This window comes from Ambystoma mexicanum, chromosome 7p (assembly GCF_040938575.1).
Source record: "Ambystoma mexicanum isolate Mex_15411 chromosome 7p, UKY_AmexF1_1, whole genome shotgun sequence".
NCBI lineage: Eukaryota > Metazoa > Chordata > Amphibia > Caudata > Ambystomatidae > Ambystoma > Ambystoma mexicanum.
Genome location: NC_090939.1, coordinates 694,469,505 through 694,485,938, shown reverse-complemented (window position 1 = coordinate 694,485,938; position 16,434 = coordinate 694,469,505). Strand labels below are relative to the sequence as shown.

The 16,434-nt window shown below is 47.4% G+C and overlaps 1 protein-coding gene across 1 annotated transcript in view; it reads left to right on the top strand.

Annotated features, from left to right (window-relative positions):
* Positions 1–992: 992 nt before the first annotated feature.
* The window catches only part of C7PH3orf38 (chromosome 7p C3orf38 homolog), a 54,878-nt gene continuing 39,436 nt past the window's right edge, over positions 993–16,434 (top strand). The window contains exon 1 of the mRNA XM_069636773.1: positions 993–1,389. Within this exon, the coding sequence (XP_069492874.1) occupies positions 1,263–1,389 (127 nt within the window). The 5' untranslated portion in view covers positions 993–1,262. The remainder of the gene's footprint in view (positions 1,390–16,434) is intronic.

Here is a 16,434-nt window from a genome sequence, read left to right as displayed (position 1 = left end):
GCGGGGCGCTTACTCACTGTTCAATGCGACCAAGTCCTGTGCTTCCCCAGTTGCTTCACTGTGGATGGGTTGTGCTCACCGGTGGCACGCTGTAAACTCCTAGGGCCCCCATGAAGCCTCCAGTGGCTGTGGTGTTATGCCCTAGGAGCTGTGGTGAGAGTTCTGCAACTCACTCTCCTTCTCATGTAGTGAGGAGCAGTGCTCCTGCACGACCGCTTCAGCTGGCAGCGTCGCCGACTCTGAAGCGGGAACGTTTTCCCGCGGAGCGTGGGCTCGCGAGATCCCGTCTCGCGAGATCTCGCGAGAACACGCTCCCGCGATCACGTGATGTCCCCACAGTTATGCTGCTCAAGTAGGAAAATGAAAGAGAAAGCATAATCCGAGCCTCCGGTCTTGACATAGAATCACGATTTTTCTTTTTGAAATGCATACATGTCAACCCACCCGATTTGGCGGGAGACTCCTGACTTTTTTTCAGTGAAAAATATTGCGATTTTTCACATTCTCCTGCTTAATATAATTCTAGCCCCAATGCATTCCTAGGGGAAAACATACATCTCCTGATTTCCCTGACGAAATCTCCCTCCCAGGTGCATCAAAATGTTGGCATGTATGGAAATGTACCTTATTTAAGGTTCTCCCTCCTAAAGTAATTTTAACCCCAATGCAAACCAATGGTACATTTCAGTTCTCCCACTTTTGATGCCGGGAACGCACACTCCATGTGCTGCAAAATGTTGGCATGTACATGGCCATCTTGAAAAGATGGAATGTATTCCTGATGAGTTGTGAGCTCACAAGTACTGTAGCGTGTAAAAATAAGATTGAAACATGTTGGCATGTATGGGGCATTAAGGTCACATTGAAAAGATGGAATGTATTCACGATGAGGAAATGGTGAGCTCACAACTACTCCAGCGTGGAAGTAACCGGCTTATTATATATATTTAGTGACAAAAGCCTATAAAAGAAAGGCGTGCTGATAACAAAGGAAAAGAGCGATTGCAAACCCTTCACGTTTAGTCTAGGACTCTAATGAGAACAAGTTGGTAGGTCCTCTTCTCTAACGGAACTAGTTTCTACCTCTTTTTTTGTTTTGTTGAGCTTGTTCTTTATGGTGTTTGGCCGTCTCAGAGCGTTCGTTCTTGGCCACGCCCATTGCCCGTAGGCTGAGTTCGGGGACTCGCTCCTTCTTCTTGCTTGTCTGGCTAGTGACAGGGACCGATGCCTTCACTTCCCGTGTGGCGCGGCCGTTGGCGCCCATGGCGAGGCTGAGCGAGCGCGAGCAGGCTGGCTGCCGGGAGCTGCTGGAGAGCCTCGACTCCGCCGATCTGCGTTCCCTGAGCGACACTGTCACCAACCGCCTCATCCAGCCTGTCAGCCACGAAGGTACTGTACTCTTGAGCCCCGTCGAGTGGTTTATAACGTCCAGTTTGCTTGTGCTTTTTGAGGCTGTGGTGACCTTTTCTATCGGTAGGGTGTTGAGTACGCGACACCCTCGGGGACTGCAGCACGACGACAGCACCGGAGGAACAAGAGTGTACATATGTTGTCCTGTCTCCTTGACGCTTTTGTGCAACTGCGCTATTGCAGGCGTCCCGTTAATGGTCCCCCCGCAATCCCCTGACACTCTGTTAGTTTTCGTTTTGAATGCATTACTTAAAGAAATACAGTATCCAGAATTCAAGCTGAGCATTTCATAAGTTAATGAAAAAGTGGAGCAATTTCAAGAATTTAAAAAAATAAATAAATTCCTCGGGGTTAGTTGTTCAATAACGCTTTTACTTAAAGTGGGAGCCGAGGCGTCACCAATGCGAAATGGAAAGCGGCTACTACTCGCTATCCCAGAGTACCTTCTTACTGTTGGTCAGTGGCAGTGCTACTCCATTAAACGCAGTGGCTTCCCACTGATCAGTGCCCTTACTATCTACTTCAAATACAAGAAGTACAGGTACTCCCGACCTGCAAGCACCTGCCAATTTAAAGCCTTGGGCGTCACAGAAATGAAGGAAGGCATTTCTTCGCATCTCCTTCATCGGTTTCGTTTCCCGAATGTGACCGGGGGCCCAGATGGCTTCTGTCACAACCACTGTCCTACATACCAATAGCTAATATATGGTAGCTTTTGTTTTAAACAAAGCAGCATGATCCATGTATTTATTTTAATTAGGGATGAGGGAACAAACAGTTTCTTCCAGTGTCTAGCACGTCAGCAGTACGTGAAGGTGACTTTAAGGGACGCTGCAAAGTTCATATCAAACTGCATGAGAAAAGGTTGATCTGAACATGCTGGTGGTCAAATTAAAATGCAGTGGCGTCGCAGGGGGGCCAGAGGGGCGTGTTAAGCTGCCCTCCCAGAGGCTCTTTTGAGAGCCAGACCTAGACATTTGCCAGTGAGACACCTCTCCCGTTCAACACCTAAATGAGGGTGCACGTCAGGAAAGGTGTCCCGCTGGCAGAACATGTGTGCTGAGCAAGTAGGACACCTTGCTCTTTCCTAACGCAAGAAGTGTCCTGCTGCCAGGACAATGTCATAAGGAGCTCCGGGCATCGGAGGGGCTCTCACATTGCTGTGTGCCAACAGAGCATTTCAATGTGAGCCATTAGGCACTGATGGGAGGGAAGGGGACTTAGCGCCGACACCCTCAGTGGGGCGGCACAGTGGCAGCCATTGTTGCTCCCCAGGCCCCCCCCCCTTATCATACCGCATTCGTCTCTCACTCCTACCAATCTACCCTCCTCCCCCAGCAACCCACCCCCGTCCACCCAAAGGATAGGCAAAGACCAGTAGGATGAGTGGGAGGAAAAATTGCCACAGCAAACTTTATTACACATAAAGTCAGGAGTTATCTTACAGGTGTTCCGTTCACGCTCAGGATTTTCTGCGCTGAGAGCAAGCAACTATCCCCCCCCGCCCCTTCTGGTCCGCGGGCGCCCAGTCCCTTCCTCAGCAGTCCCTCTCTACCCTTTGGCCATTTCATTTCTTTATTTTGCAATTTCTTTTCATTTTCTTTCCCCAACGCTATTTCAGTGCGATTGCTATTCCGTGCTTTACTTTCCATTACATTTTCCATTTCCGCTTAGGCTCCTTCAAAAGGATGCGTTCCGGTCTCATTTACTTTTGCTACCTTTCCCCTGGATTCCCTCTTCCCGTTTCCCCAGGTTGGCTTATTGATCCCGGTTAACTTTCTCTCCCCAAACAGGTCTTCCTCCTTCCTTTTTCTGACCTCCTACCAGGGAGCCCCTCTCCCCCCCTCAAACGAGACCCCGATCCGCCCTATCTCTCCCTGCCGCCTTAGACCCATCCCCCCCGGCCCCCAGCGCGCCCTCCTGTTCTAGAGAACCCCCTCCATCAAGCGCTACCTATCCCCCAGAGCCCAGCATCCTTCTTATCCCCATCCTCTTCCCCTGCCTATCGCTAAGGAGGGGTCCATCCCAACTAACCCCCCTGCTCCTCCTGGCCCCTACCCCCGCACTCCAAGGCCCCCCCTCCCCCAAGTTTCTTTTCGATCTCCTTAAGCTGCCAATCACAAAGGGCCCCCTTCTCTGGAGCCCCCCCTTATCCTCCCCCAATCTCCCTGGGGCCCCCCTTCCCCTCAGTTACCAACGTACTTGCCGGAGCCCCGTTCCCAGTGCCAAGTTTTCATTCCCCCCCCCCCGTTGCTGACTTCATTGTTCCTTTCCAATTTTCAGTTTCCAACGATGCATTTCCCATTTCCCCCACCCACTTTTGGAGTTGGAAAGGTCTTCCAAGCCCCCTAACCCTCCCCATTCTCGTGGGCCTCCCCTGAGTCTAATACTCCTGGGCGCCGTTCTTAATAAACTGATGGCTGTGCAGTTCCCCTTGTGGTATCCGCCAGTACTTTCTAACGGGAACACCAGGTGGGACGAGACAACCCGAGATTAGCTTAGCCCACATAAATATTTGCGCTGCTTCTTCATTTGAACAATCATCCCTTCGTCCACGATGACCCTCCAAACCCTGTTCAACAGCGCCACCCAATGGCAAACACCCGTGCATAGGTGTGTTATAAATTGCATCACCCATCGCGTAAGCACAGTAATTTGCTCTACAGCCATTGCGGTCCTCCTCCTTTAGTGCCCCCCACTTCCTCTTGGCCAGACTCTGCCCCTGCCCATGGCCACCTTCATGGTTCTATGCTACGAACAGCCTTGTCCCTTGGCAGCTCCATGATTGCAGGCCTGCTTAATTTGATATAACCGAACCCCCCGCCCCGCACTGCCCGCCGTTAGCACCGTATTTAACTCCCAATATTCACCCTCTAACCTCCCTCTTAACCCTATCTTATCTAACATTTCCGCTGCGTTGACTTTTAGAGGCCACCTGGTGATCACCTGGACCCCCGCCCACTTCCCTTGCAATTAAGGCAACGTTCACACGAAAATAATTACGGGCCCCACCACCCCAAACCTATATACGCGAGTCTGAGACCCTATTACCCGCATCGCCCCAAGGGACATCCTATTTGCCATCCCCGTCTCCGCGCTGCGGTACATTTGCTTTCCTGCTTCCCCGCATGCTGTTCCCATTATTCCTGAGACTCCCCTCCCCCCCACTGCACGCAGTTTATACGTTCCAAGCACCAGTATTCGACCTATACAATGTTAACATTATCCCCAGCGACGCATCAGGCCCTCCTCCCCACGTCTCAGCCATTATCTGAATTGCGGCAAGTGGCGACCGCGCAAGGAATGCCCAGCTACCCCCAGTGACCCAAGGCATATCTGATACCAAAAGACCCGTCTGCCCGCTGCGGTTTGGTTACCATAGCGACCATTTCCGGGTCCTGTCCAAGGTGCAGGCATAAATGCGCCCCATATGCCGGCATCACTTGACACGGTATAGCGTCCATAATTGCTGTGTATCATTCATGGGCCAGCCGCGTTGCAAATGCTTTCCCTGTCCTCCTGCAATAATCTAAAATTGCTATTGATGCATAAGCATCTCACCATTATATTCGAAATTAAAAATACCCGTGGTAATCCACAGGATCGCGGAATGGAAGCCTACTGTCCCGCCTGATAAATTCGGGCTCCCCAAAGCACACCCGGCACCTCGGGCCTATCCCCTAATCCAAACGAGGCCACCTCGAAAACGATGCCCACCACAATGGCATCAACCCCCAAAGCCCTACCACAATTGCACGTCCAACAGTCTAGGCCCGTGCTGTTCTGCGTTTTCAAACCATCCCTTACTACACGGGAGGCTGCCCCCCTTTCCCAAAGGCCCGACGCATTCTCTATCTTAAGATAAACAAAATTTCAAAACCTCTCCCTACATTACTATACATTGCCCAAGCCACTTCGCCATGACCGCATACATTCTGTACATTTCCCCAGTACCCCATCACCTTGGCCTAGCCCCTGACCCCCCTCCTTTATCCCTACCGCAGAGCGCCCTGACCATAACTCCATTCCATGCCACCGCGAGGCCCAACTTCCAAAATCCCAATAATTCTCTCTGATGTTCCTTCTGGGGCAGGGGGAAGGGGGGGGGGGTCGTGCACTGGACGCCGCGGAATGTCTCCACGTCCTGCTAGTGTGCTCCAGCTTCAACTGAGCCCGAGGCCAGGCCGATTTGGTCTCTAGGTGTTAGATTTAGGGGGCCAGCACTGCACTGCCCACCCCCATCCCTTCTTGAGTGGACATCCCCCCATTAGCATGTCCTGGCGGCATGCCTTTCATCTCCCTGTGGACGGGGCATGCGCGGGCGGTGTCCCTTGTGCGGGCGAAAAGGTGCTAACAGCCCTTTTGTCCAGGCCTCACTGCCAGCCCCTACCAGGTGCCGAAGTCATACTACATTGTCTCCCTTGTCAGCCTCGGACCACGACCTTCATGTCTTCGTGGCCATTGCGGGTTCAAGGACGATCATTTCTGCGGCAAGCTGAGAGGCTGCTTTATGGGTGGGTCCCTTCCTGAGGCCACCCCCTGAGCTATTTAGCACTGCACCCCGCCAGCCCAAGAAACCGGTCTTGCCTTAACCCGCTAGACCATCCAAGCCAGCAAATAACTTATCTTCAAGTTAATAACAGGTCTCTGCAACAGGTGCATTAACCCACCAAGCTATCTCACAGATTAAAGCTGTGCCCTGTGTCTCTTCACGCGCTTCACGGCCCGCTCCATCTCCCAGACCCCATCTTGCCCACTTCTTCCTTCACTACATAGCCAGCGCCCCTGCACCTAAGGTGACCAAATGTCCCGGTTTTGCTGGGACTGCCCCGGAATTGGCGCGCTGTCCCCCTCACCCCATTTCTCAAGATTACGTTCCTATTGGAACCTGTAGTGGACCCGTTTGTAGTAGGTTCTCCTAGCTAGCAGGCAGGAATGCACAATCTCACACAGAGGAAAAGCTGCATTTTACGAATTAATACCTGATGACTCGTGCTTAAAGGAGGCGATCAGGGTTGGCTTATCTGCTCCCCAACTTCTGCTGTCTGCATCAACCGTACAACAGTGTCTACATTTCACGGGTGTAAACGGTATTTCAACTTTTAGCTCTGTTCAATGGATTTCGATCTAGTTCTTTGCTAATAAACCTAACCATTTGCGCATTGAAACCCACAGACACCATGAACTCTTTCTGTATGAATGCCCAATGGGAATTCATGTCCCAGATTGAACTCCAAGAAGAGACAGAGGGCCTAATTTCCAAGAATGAACTCTGCACCACACATTCACTACATCAGAACTTCACTATATGTTCAGAAAGCATTACGCCCCGCCCATTATTGGTGCCACACCAGGCATTCCACCACATACGACACCTTAGCCCGGAATGCCCTACATATCATTTAAACATAAAATGAGGCCCATGCTCCCCAACCGCAAGTACGCTGAAAGCTTTACCGGCCGGGGCCCCGCCACCCAACCCGCATCTATCACCAACCCTACCCCTCGTACATGTTCCATGGGGCCGCTGTTCTTGCCAATGTTTTCCTTGTCCTACTGCAATAACTAAACTTGCCATTGATGCATAAGGCATCTCACCATTATATTCGAAATTAACCTACCCGTGTAAACCACCGGCTCGCGGAATGGAAGCCTGCTGCCCCGCCTGATACATTTGGGCCCCCCCAGGCAAACCCGGCACCTTGGGCATTTCCCCTAAACCAAACGAGGCCCCCTCCAAAACGATGCCCCCCACAATGCCATCATCCCCCAAAACCCTACCCCAATTTCACATTTCTATACATTACCCAGGACCCCGTCACCTTGGCCTTGCCCCTGAAACCCCCCTCCTTTGGCACTAACGCGGAGCGCCCGGACCTTAACTCCATTCCATGCCACCGCGCGGCCCCGCATCCCCAATCCCCATAAACAATCCCATTAAACTTAATAAAACGAACGTGTCCTTTCACATTAGCCTTCCAAGGGCGACCATCCATCCAGCCCAAACTCAAATCGGAAGGGAAAATGCTGCCTTGCAACCATACCTGCCACATGCAAATTCACTGCGGAATACCTCACAAGCATTACTAATCCCGAAACTGCCGTTTTACATTTTACAATATTAATTGACAGAAAACCACGTGCAAGTAAGTGTAACCGATGAACATGATAATTATTTGTGAACACGTTGCTGGGGCCATGCTGCTGGTTCAAAATGTCAAGTGGTGCATCCGACCCCGCACTCTACGGCAATACAGCCGACGGGCTCCCGCGCCCTACGGAGGAGGGCCCCTCGGCGTGGGCCCCCCCTTAGTGGCGACTTAAATGTACGCATGCAATTTCTAACCCATGCAATTTCCCACTCCACCGTCCCACGGAGAAACAAGCCCGCGCGGTCGGCGACCAATCCCAGGGCGCACGCTGTATTTACTTTTGATCGTACCAAATCTATTAATATCCAATCCCAGGCCAGCTGTACCCAAAGCACCATCTCCATCCCATGTCCGTTGCACCAAACGAACAGTTCTCCCTGCCCTCAGAAGTCACTTATTAACGTACAATAACTGCTGCCCCATCGAAAAAAGAAAAGAAATTTTTTTTTTTTTTTTTGCCAAACCATTTTCATCCAACCCCCCTACGTAAACAGAATGTAATGGCCCCAAACCACAGATATTCCCTACTAACGTTTAGCCCCACGAACCACCACCTAAAACTGTAGCATACCCCTGCATCCAAATAAATTGAGCCCCTCCATTTTGCCATTCTATCCTAGCGAAACCTTCTCCCAGCACTGACCCGCAAGCAAACACAAAACCTGCTTCTTTATACGAGATGAGAGGGCTTGGAAGAGTCGCTGCCCGGAAGCCTACAGTCAGAACCATGCCGTCACCCCTTTTCAACACACTAATGCTAATCCCGCATGCACCCCGCCCGTCCCAACAAGCAAACCACCGCAACTTCTTCCAACTGACTACCACGCCCTGGATGCAACCCTGCTGCAATCTGGAGCCCCCTACCCATGGCCCAACCTTTTTTTTTATTTTTTTTATTTATTTATTTATTTATTTTTTGATTCCCGAACCTGGCAACTTTCTTGCTTCTCAACACATACCTATTCCTGTGGCGATCCTAGCATGCAGTTAAACATTTTGTGCTCCGTGCATGGGCCTCCATGTTGCTACCACCCTCCAACAAATACCCTTCCTACTCCCGTCGTGCAGCGTGTATAAACCCAGAATGGCCCCCTCTATATTAAGCCCCCACCCGCAGGGAGAGACGTGCAGACCAAACGGACTTTGTGGGAAACAGCATTTAACTGCATTTAACTGCAACTGGAATTAGTTCACGTACCCTTTCGCCTTCGCTTCGCCCGTACTCCCTTTCCTTCCTTCCCGACAGGAACCGGATCAGCAGGACCGTTTCACCGAAGCTACGATCTCGAACACCCAACACCGGACTGCAGCAGGAGAACAGCAACGCAGGATACACGCGGCCGCAACAGGACAACAGCAACTCAGGATGGAAGACGGCAAACAGAGGATAGCAACGTAGGCGAGAGCCGGCAAGAGAGACCCAGCGACCTTTCCCAGGGTATTTAAGCCCAATGGGCGCGCGAGGTGATGACGTCACCTGCCCCTCCACCCCCCTCCAGGGGGTGCGATGCGTGGCTCACCCCCCCCCCTCCCCCATGAATCCTCAAGCCACCATGCCTCGTGAGGCAGTCGGCACTAAGGGGGGCCCCCGCCGAGGGGCCCTCCTTCGTCGGGCGCGGGAGCCCGTCGATTAGCAGGGACTTTTGTCTTTTTTTTGGGAACGGGAGGGAGTGATCAGAAGTGAGAACGGTGCGTAATGCTGCATGCTTTATGAAATAATGACTATTTATTTATTTTAATGTGATAGTTTTTTTAAAAACAAAAAACTTTACACAAGTCTAAAGAAATTTTTTTTGAATTATTAAACAGCAATTTTTTAAACAGCAATTCATCATTAAAATGAAGAAAAGAAAAAAACGTTTAAAATCATGTTCATATTCATTCTTATTAAAAATGTCACAGGTTATAGCCAGAAGTTAACTTTCGTGCAGTTTCATGTGATTGCATGTCAAGGCTCATTTATTATTTATTAATGCAAGGAGAGTAAGCTAGCCTTCAAATTTCTAGTATTCCCTTAACTATATACCATACTCTATATAAGGCCAAATGTAGGCTAGGATTCAGAGTGTTAATACATGCTATCCAGAAGTCTTTGGACTTAATATGGTCGAGATTGTGTACGTATCTGCTATAATGTTTTATGTAAGTTAATCCCAATCTAGGGCCTAGTGTGAGAACGTGTCTTGCAGTTTCAGGTAAGTCTTTATTCTTGCATACCCTGCAAAAACGCTCTGTTTTAGAAATGGCCCGTTCAGGGCCCAACACCGCTAGGACTGGTAGATGGTTGATACGTAGGAGTAATAGGAAGCGTCTTAGATTAACCGAGGGGCAAAGATTGAGATATCCTTGTGCTCTCCTGAAGGTATATAAAACATGAGTTATAAATCCGTAGCTAGGAAGACTCGCAAGATGGCTAAAATTGTCTTGCCAGTCCCAAATTTTAAGTCGTTCTGCCATTTGGGACTTTAGATGTATAAAATTGTCTTCTCAGTTAGGGATCCATTCTATCGCCTTAAATAGAGCTTTCATTTCTCTCGCAAAACGGGCCTGCTTATTCCTGTCGATTTCTTCTTTCACGGTTATCAAAAGGGGATTAATCGGGTTAGTGTGCATCTTAATATAGACCTCGGCTCTTTTCTTCAAGACCAGAGCTTTTAGAGAGGGTAAACCTAGCTCTAATCTTAGTATCGCCATAGGTATTCCCGGTGGCAATCCCAGCAGCTTTCGCCAAAAACGTCCTTCCAGTTTCTGCAGCCAGTCCAAATTAAGGTTAACTAGGGCTTCCAGTCCATAGATTACCGTGGGTATCAGGCACTGGACATAAAGTTGGCGGGCTGCCCACATGGAATATCCACTCTTCTTACGAGTGAACTGATATATCTAGAGGTAAGTTGCGCTGCTTTTGTTTTGCAGGCTTGTACACATGATTGGGAATTTCCCTTAGAGTCGAATTCAACTCCCAGGTATTTATAGCTATGGGTATATTGAATTTCCTGACCTCTTATAGTCATTCTGGGGCGGCTCACTTTGCCATGACTATATAGGATCAACTCTGTTTTTGTGTGATTAATTGTGAGTTCATTCTCCTCCGCATACTCCCAAAGTCGCTCTGCCGAGCGTAGGATGCCACTAAATGTGTGGTCAAAAATAACCACATCATCTGCATACGTCAGGATTAAGCAATGTTGGGAGCCAACTTTGGGAGGGCAGTTACTCACCTCTCTGATACATTTTGGAATATCGGAGACAAGCAAATTGTATAGCATGGGTGCGTTGTTTCACCCCTCTTGTTTGCTCTATCACCCTAGTTGTAGATCCACTTCCGTCAAGCCTCAACTGGACTGTGGTGTTATGGTGTAAGAGTTGCAGATAATGGAGCAAGCCTTCAGGGCACGCCAGGCCCCTAAGCTTCCTCCATAGCTTCTCTCTATTAACCAAATCAAACGCTGCCTTAAAATCTATATATAAGGCATACAGTGGTGGATTATTGGGGATTAGGGCTTTATCTCTAAGGCTGTTCATGATGAAAAGATTGTGGGTGGTAGAGTAACCAAATCTGAATCCGCTTTGAAAGCGGTCCAGAATCCCTTCCGTTTCAGTCCAAGATTGTAATTTCTGTAACAGTAAGGAGGCAAATAATTTACCAGAGCAATCTAACATGGATAACAAACGGTAATGACTATGGCTTTAAATCCCAAGGGTATTTTGTTAGGCTCACATTAATCTGCATGATGCTGTTGTGACTTTACATGCAGGATGGGGGAGAATAAAACGAAAGCAATACTATTATTGCTTAACATATTTCTATGGCAACGTGTATAGTTGGTTTACTATGGAAGGCTAGTTTATTATGTAGTGTGGTTTGCTTCCAAGTTATTGCTATAAATAAAGTACTACAAAACCTAATATCTGTTGCTTTTTGATTCTTTTTTTATTTTATTAAGCATTTAGCGTAAATAAATACAAGCTTTGGCTTTAAAAGAAAACGTTTGCTTCTCAGTTACATAGCCAAACCATCTGCATGGGCTTTCTCTTTATTCCTATGTCCTTTTTTGTTAGTGGATTTCGGGTTAATATTATTATACTTTTTTTCTTCCTCCATGGTTTGGCTTTGTCTTTAGGACAGTCATTACGTAGGGCTAGCTCCACAAACAAGCAGTCCTTTTTTTCGCTTGTATTATGGAACTGCTGGATTCTTTTCCAGTCTAATTGGCATTGTTTGAAGGAACATTCCAAGGGCTCTTGTTGTTTTTTGTTTCGGATTATCGTACAGCCTTGACCACCACAAATCCGGATCCAACTCGCAGGCCGGCATTAGTGTTGGTGTAGCAGTTTTCCTCTTGCTGATCTTAACTTAAGTGCAGTACAGTGTCAAGTGTTGCAAGGACTCTTTGTCCTTTTTACAAAGCCGGCATGTGGTATCGCTTACTATGCCACATTTCTCGAGGATCATTTTTGTTCTTAAGATGTTAAGTCTAAATCGTAAAATGAGATCCCTATGGGTGGGATTTCCACTCTTTCCCCCCCCCCCTCCCCAAAGTATACAGGCAAACATTTTGGAACTGTGGTGGTCCTTGCTGAGAGTGTGTGGGATTTAGAGGCGGCACGGGCACTTTACGTTTCGCCCAGTCTACAGACGGGGAGTAGGGTTTTAACCCTCTTGGGATTGTTACATAGGGTGTCTGTTGATACATGTAAGTTTTGTAGAATCTTGTTGCATTTTTTTTTTCCAGCTGCTCAATGGCCAAAAACGGTGCTTTTTCATTTTCGGCTTTTAGAATTGCATATTGTGGAGGACAGTCTTTTGCAATTATCTTTCTTAATGTTGCCAGAGCTTTCCATACAACCGAGACCTGCATGGAATGGAGGCCTTAGTTTGTGCCGAATTATACTCATTGGAACGCAAGGTGGGATTCTCAGAACTTTCCTCCAAAACCTGACTTCAATCTTGTCCCAGGTTTCCCACGGGATTCTGAGACATGTCACCAGCGTAGGTTATTGTTGGAATCGCCTTTAGAAGTCCACTGTTGGTTGGATCGAGAACTTGCTGTGTCTTCTTTTCACAATTAAAGCTTGTGCTATGAGCTGGTTCATTTTGTGGTGGAGATGTTCGATCCATGTCTGATCACTACAGTTGGTGCTTATTATTGCTCCCAGATATTTCGAGCTTGTTGTTATTGGTATTGGTTTATTATTAGAACACCATTTGAAGGGTTTTTTGAACTGTTGCTCTTGTTTCCTTGATTAAGATTTCAGATTTTTCAGGATTTCTTTTTTTGTTTGTTTTCTTTGACGTAAGCGTCCAGGGATTCAAGCTTTTTTTTTTTTTTGCAGGCCAATTGGGGTCTTATCCAAGATAATCAGATCATCTGCATACAGTAGGTGGCCTATTGAAGTGATGCCTATCTTCGGCGAGCACGCTCTTTTTGGCTCAAGTCGATCTTTTCTTTCCAAAATGTAAAAGTTGTAGAGTGTTGACGCCAAAGGACACCCCTGTTTTAAGCCCCTCTTTGTTGGAATTGCCTTGGTTTAGTTGCCCTTTTGATTTAGCCGCACTTGTATAGGCGCATCATTGTGGATAGCTTTGATTTTTTGCCACTAGATCTAACGGGCATCCTTTCTGCTCCAACTTGGGCCACACAATGTGTCTGTCCACTCTGTCAAAAGCGGCGGCCATGTCTATACAAGCAAGGTACAGCATCTGGGTTTCACAGATGGTTTTCGCCTTCAGCAGGTTGAGTATAAGTAGATTTAAGCCACAATCCACTCTCTCAACAATTTCCTGACAGTTGTATCCGTTCTTTCAGTCTTTTTAGGAGGATGCCAGCGAAGATTTTACCTATGACGTCCAATGGAGATGTTGGTCGGTAGTTCTCGGGCCAGGCTCCATACCCCTTTTTGTGTATTGGAATGATGATTGCTTTTGTCCATGTTTCTGGTATTTGTATGTTCTTGATGATTCTTGCAAATAATACATGACGCATGTCGGCCCATACTTCTGGTGCTTGTTTTAATATAGCGTTGACAATCCATCGGGCCCGGGGACCCAGGAATTGCTGGTTATGTTGATCAGTGACATGATTTCGAACTTCTTAAATGGTATGTTCCATGCGTCCCCTGTGGGGTTTTCTTGTGTGCACTCGACAACATTTGCGGACTCACTATAGATTTCTTGGAAATGTTGTGTCCGTTTTGCCTCATGGATCAGATTGATCTGTTCTGCTCCTTGTAGTTCAGTGTTCTGGTTTAGTAGTGCCCACATTAATTTGGCATTTTTGTTGTTAGATGCTATCAGCATTTGTTCGGAGTCTTTTTGGAACAGTTGGGCTCTGTGAGATTTGGTTCAATTCGGATATGCTATTTTTAATGTGGTTCTTTCATCAATTGCGCATTGAGTATTTTGTTTTTTTAGTGCTCTGACCTTTGATGCCAGTTGGGTTTTTCAATATCTATATCAACTAAACCTGGGAGATTTTGCTTAAGTTGGCCACATCCCGGTTTCACCGTTCAACCAAAGTGTGTGATCCCGGGCAAATCATTTAATCACACTGTATCTTATCTGCAGCTTTGTAAATGATTCACGTAATAACTTGGCATATTTGTCATGCTGTTATTTAAAACAAAAAAAAGCCTAATGTCTATAGAGTTGCTCCACATATAATGGTGCAATTTCGATATTTTGCACCAGTTATTTGCCACTTGGCTTACTTATGGCAACTTATTTGTCACTTCCACGGTGCCTCCAAGTATCAAAGACTGATGATGCTGCTTCCAATGTATTTTTATGTGAAGTAATTTCTGTTGGTGCAATTCATATGCAAATTAGGAGGTCTGAGTATATTTTGTCCCAGAGCACCTGGGCAGAGCTCTAATTGATGAGTTTCCTGCATCTGTAATGATTATGCAATTTTATGTTTTTGTTGTGTTGATGCCATCTGCCACTAATGTTACCAAAAAAATAGATTGGGGCAGGGGTGAGCGGTTTAGGGACGCAAATGAGACAGTATAGAATTGCGCACACTGTATTTTGGGTGGGGGGGTAGCAGGACATTTTTCATGGCTTGTCCCCCCGCCCCCACTTTTGCACTGCTGAATACTCCTCCCAAAAACGATGTCATACTATTAGTTGAATAAGACTGAACAGCACTCCTCAAATTAGTTAACTTAACATTTACAACAAAAAGTGACATTTGGTATTGCATTAAAAGCATCGGATGACATGTATTACAGTAAGATCGTGGGTTATTAAAGTAGTGCCTGCTGATCTTGGGCAAGTATGTTCGGAGCTCTTCTATTTGTAGAAAGGGTAGGAATTGGTACTTGTAGATGGATGGATGGATTCATTGCAGATACGCTTTTTGATCCTGGGTAAATCTAGTCCCTAGCTCTTGGGTTGAGGGGGACAGGTAAACGATCAGTACTGGGTGGACGGAAGGACTCCTCACAGTAGTTTTGTATCAATAGTCTTGCAAGGAATTGGCGCCTGGCGGTGAAGGGATTCCATGCAGCAGAGCCTTGTTATTTTGCAAATGGTATATATTGTTAGCTCTGGTTTTTCGGGGGTTGTTTTGAGGGGATTAATCATAGTGCAGCCTTCTGATCCTTGGAAAACAGCACATCCAGTTCTTGTGTTGCAAATGATTGGATAAAGTCAGCACTGTACGGTGATTGCTAGGTAGAAGCGAGCTGGCCCCCTATACCTTTTGATGGCTTTTCTGGGTTTTGGACCTTCCCCTAACCAGGCTTCATCCAACGCCTTGAGCGTGGCTCTGGATTTTTTTTGTGTGCTCGACATTAAGTTCTTATGAGTCGTAAAACGGGTGTAGCCCAAAGGTGCTCTTTCTGTTTGTCATGTGGCTAGGCCGAATGTGGCTTTTATGCCTGTGCAGTCTTGTTCCACTGGATGGGCTCTGTTTTAAATGACTGGGTCCTTTTTGACTCGCCTTCCTCCATGTCACCAAAATGGGGGTTGCCTTTTCCTTGAACTGCTGCATCAAATGGTAATCCCTTGTCCCCCCATTGTGTGTGTAAGCGGGGGAAACTGGGGGAGGTAGTCAGCCTGAAACCAGTTATGATTGGCATATGTGTCTGCCTGTTGTGTGGATTTCTTTGTGTGAGAGACGCTACCAGAATTCATGAGTGTGCTTGGATTGGATGGTCTTGTCATTGGCTGACCATCCCACGGTTTTTAAATTATTCTTGGATCCTGTTCGGGGGGCATACAAGCAGAACTTTTTATTCACTCGCCTGGTCTACTTGCTCATTTAAGGGCCAAAGCTTTGCACCAGCATCCATTGACGCTCGGTAGAATCTGACGGCAATGTTCTTCCTCGCAAGATGACCACAACGAAAGCTCTGTGGCGCTCCTTTCCCCTGATCTGGTGCGGATAACTAGATCAATGCAGCAGTTCAAAGGCTTTGTCTCCCTTAACCTCGTGACTGTGCCTGCATTGCCGGATCCAGATGCAGATGGCCATTCGCTTCTAGAACTCTGAAGAGACTCTGTAACTAACCAACCAGAGATTCTTCATCCCAAGGTACTGCTCCTTCAGAATACTTCGGAAGGAGAAAGTTGCCTTCTGCCAAAGACTGCCCCTGTATACTCTCTTCAACTCTCTAAACCAGCTAGCCTAGATAGGAAAACTGTGCATCTGCATGTTTACTTTTTCTTTTCTCAGAAACACTGCTGATGCCTCCTTGAAACTGTTATTTACTTGTAAGTGTAGTGATTTTTCTCTTTTTCCTTTTCCTATATATAAAGATTACATTTTTATTAAAATAGTGTGTAGACATTCTCTCATTGGGTATATTAAATGGCTTCCGCCTCAGCCTATTGAAGGAGGCCGTGGAGAGGTCTAGGCTGTTAAACAAT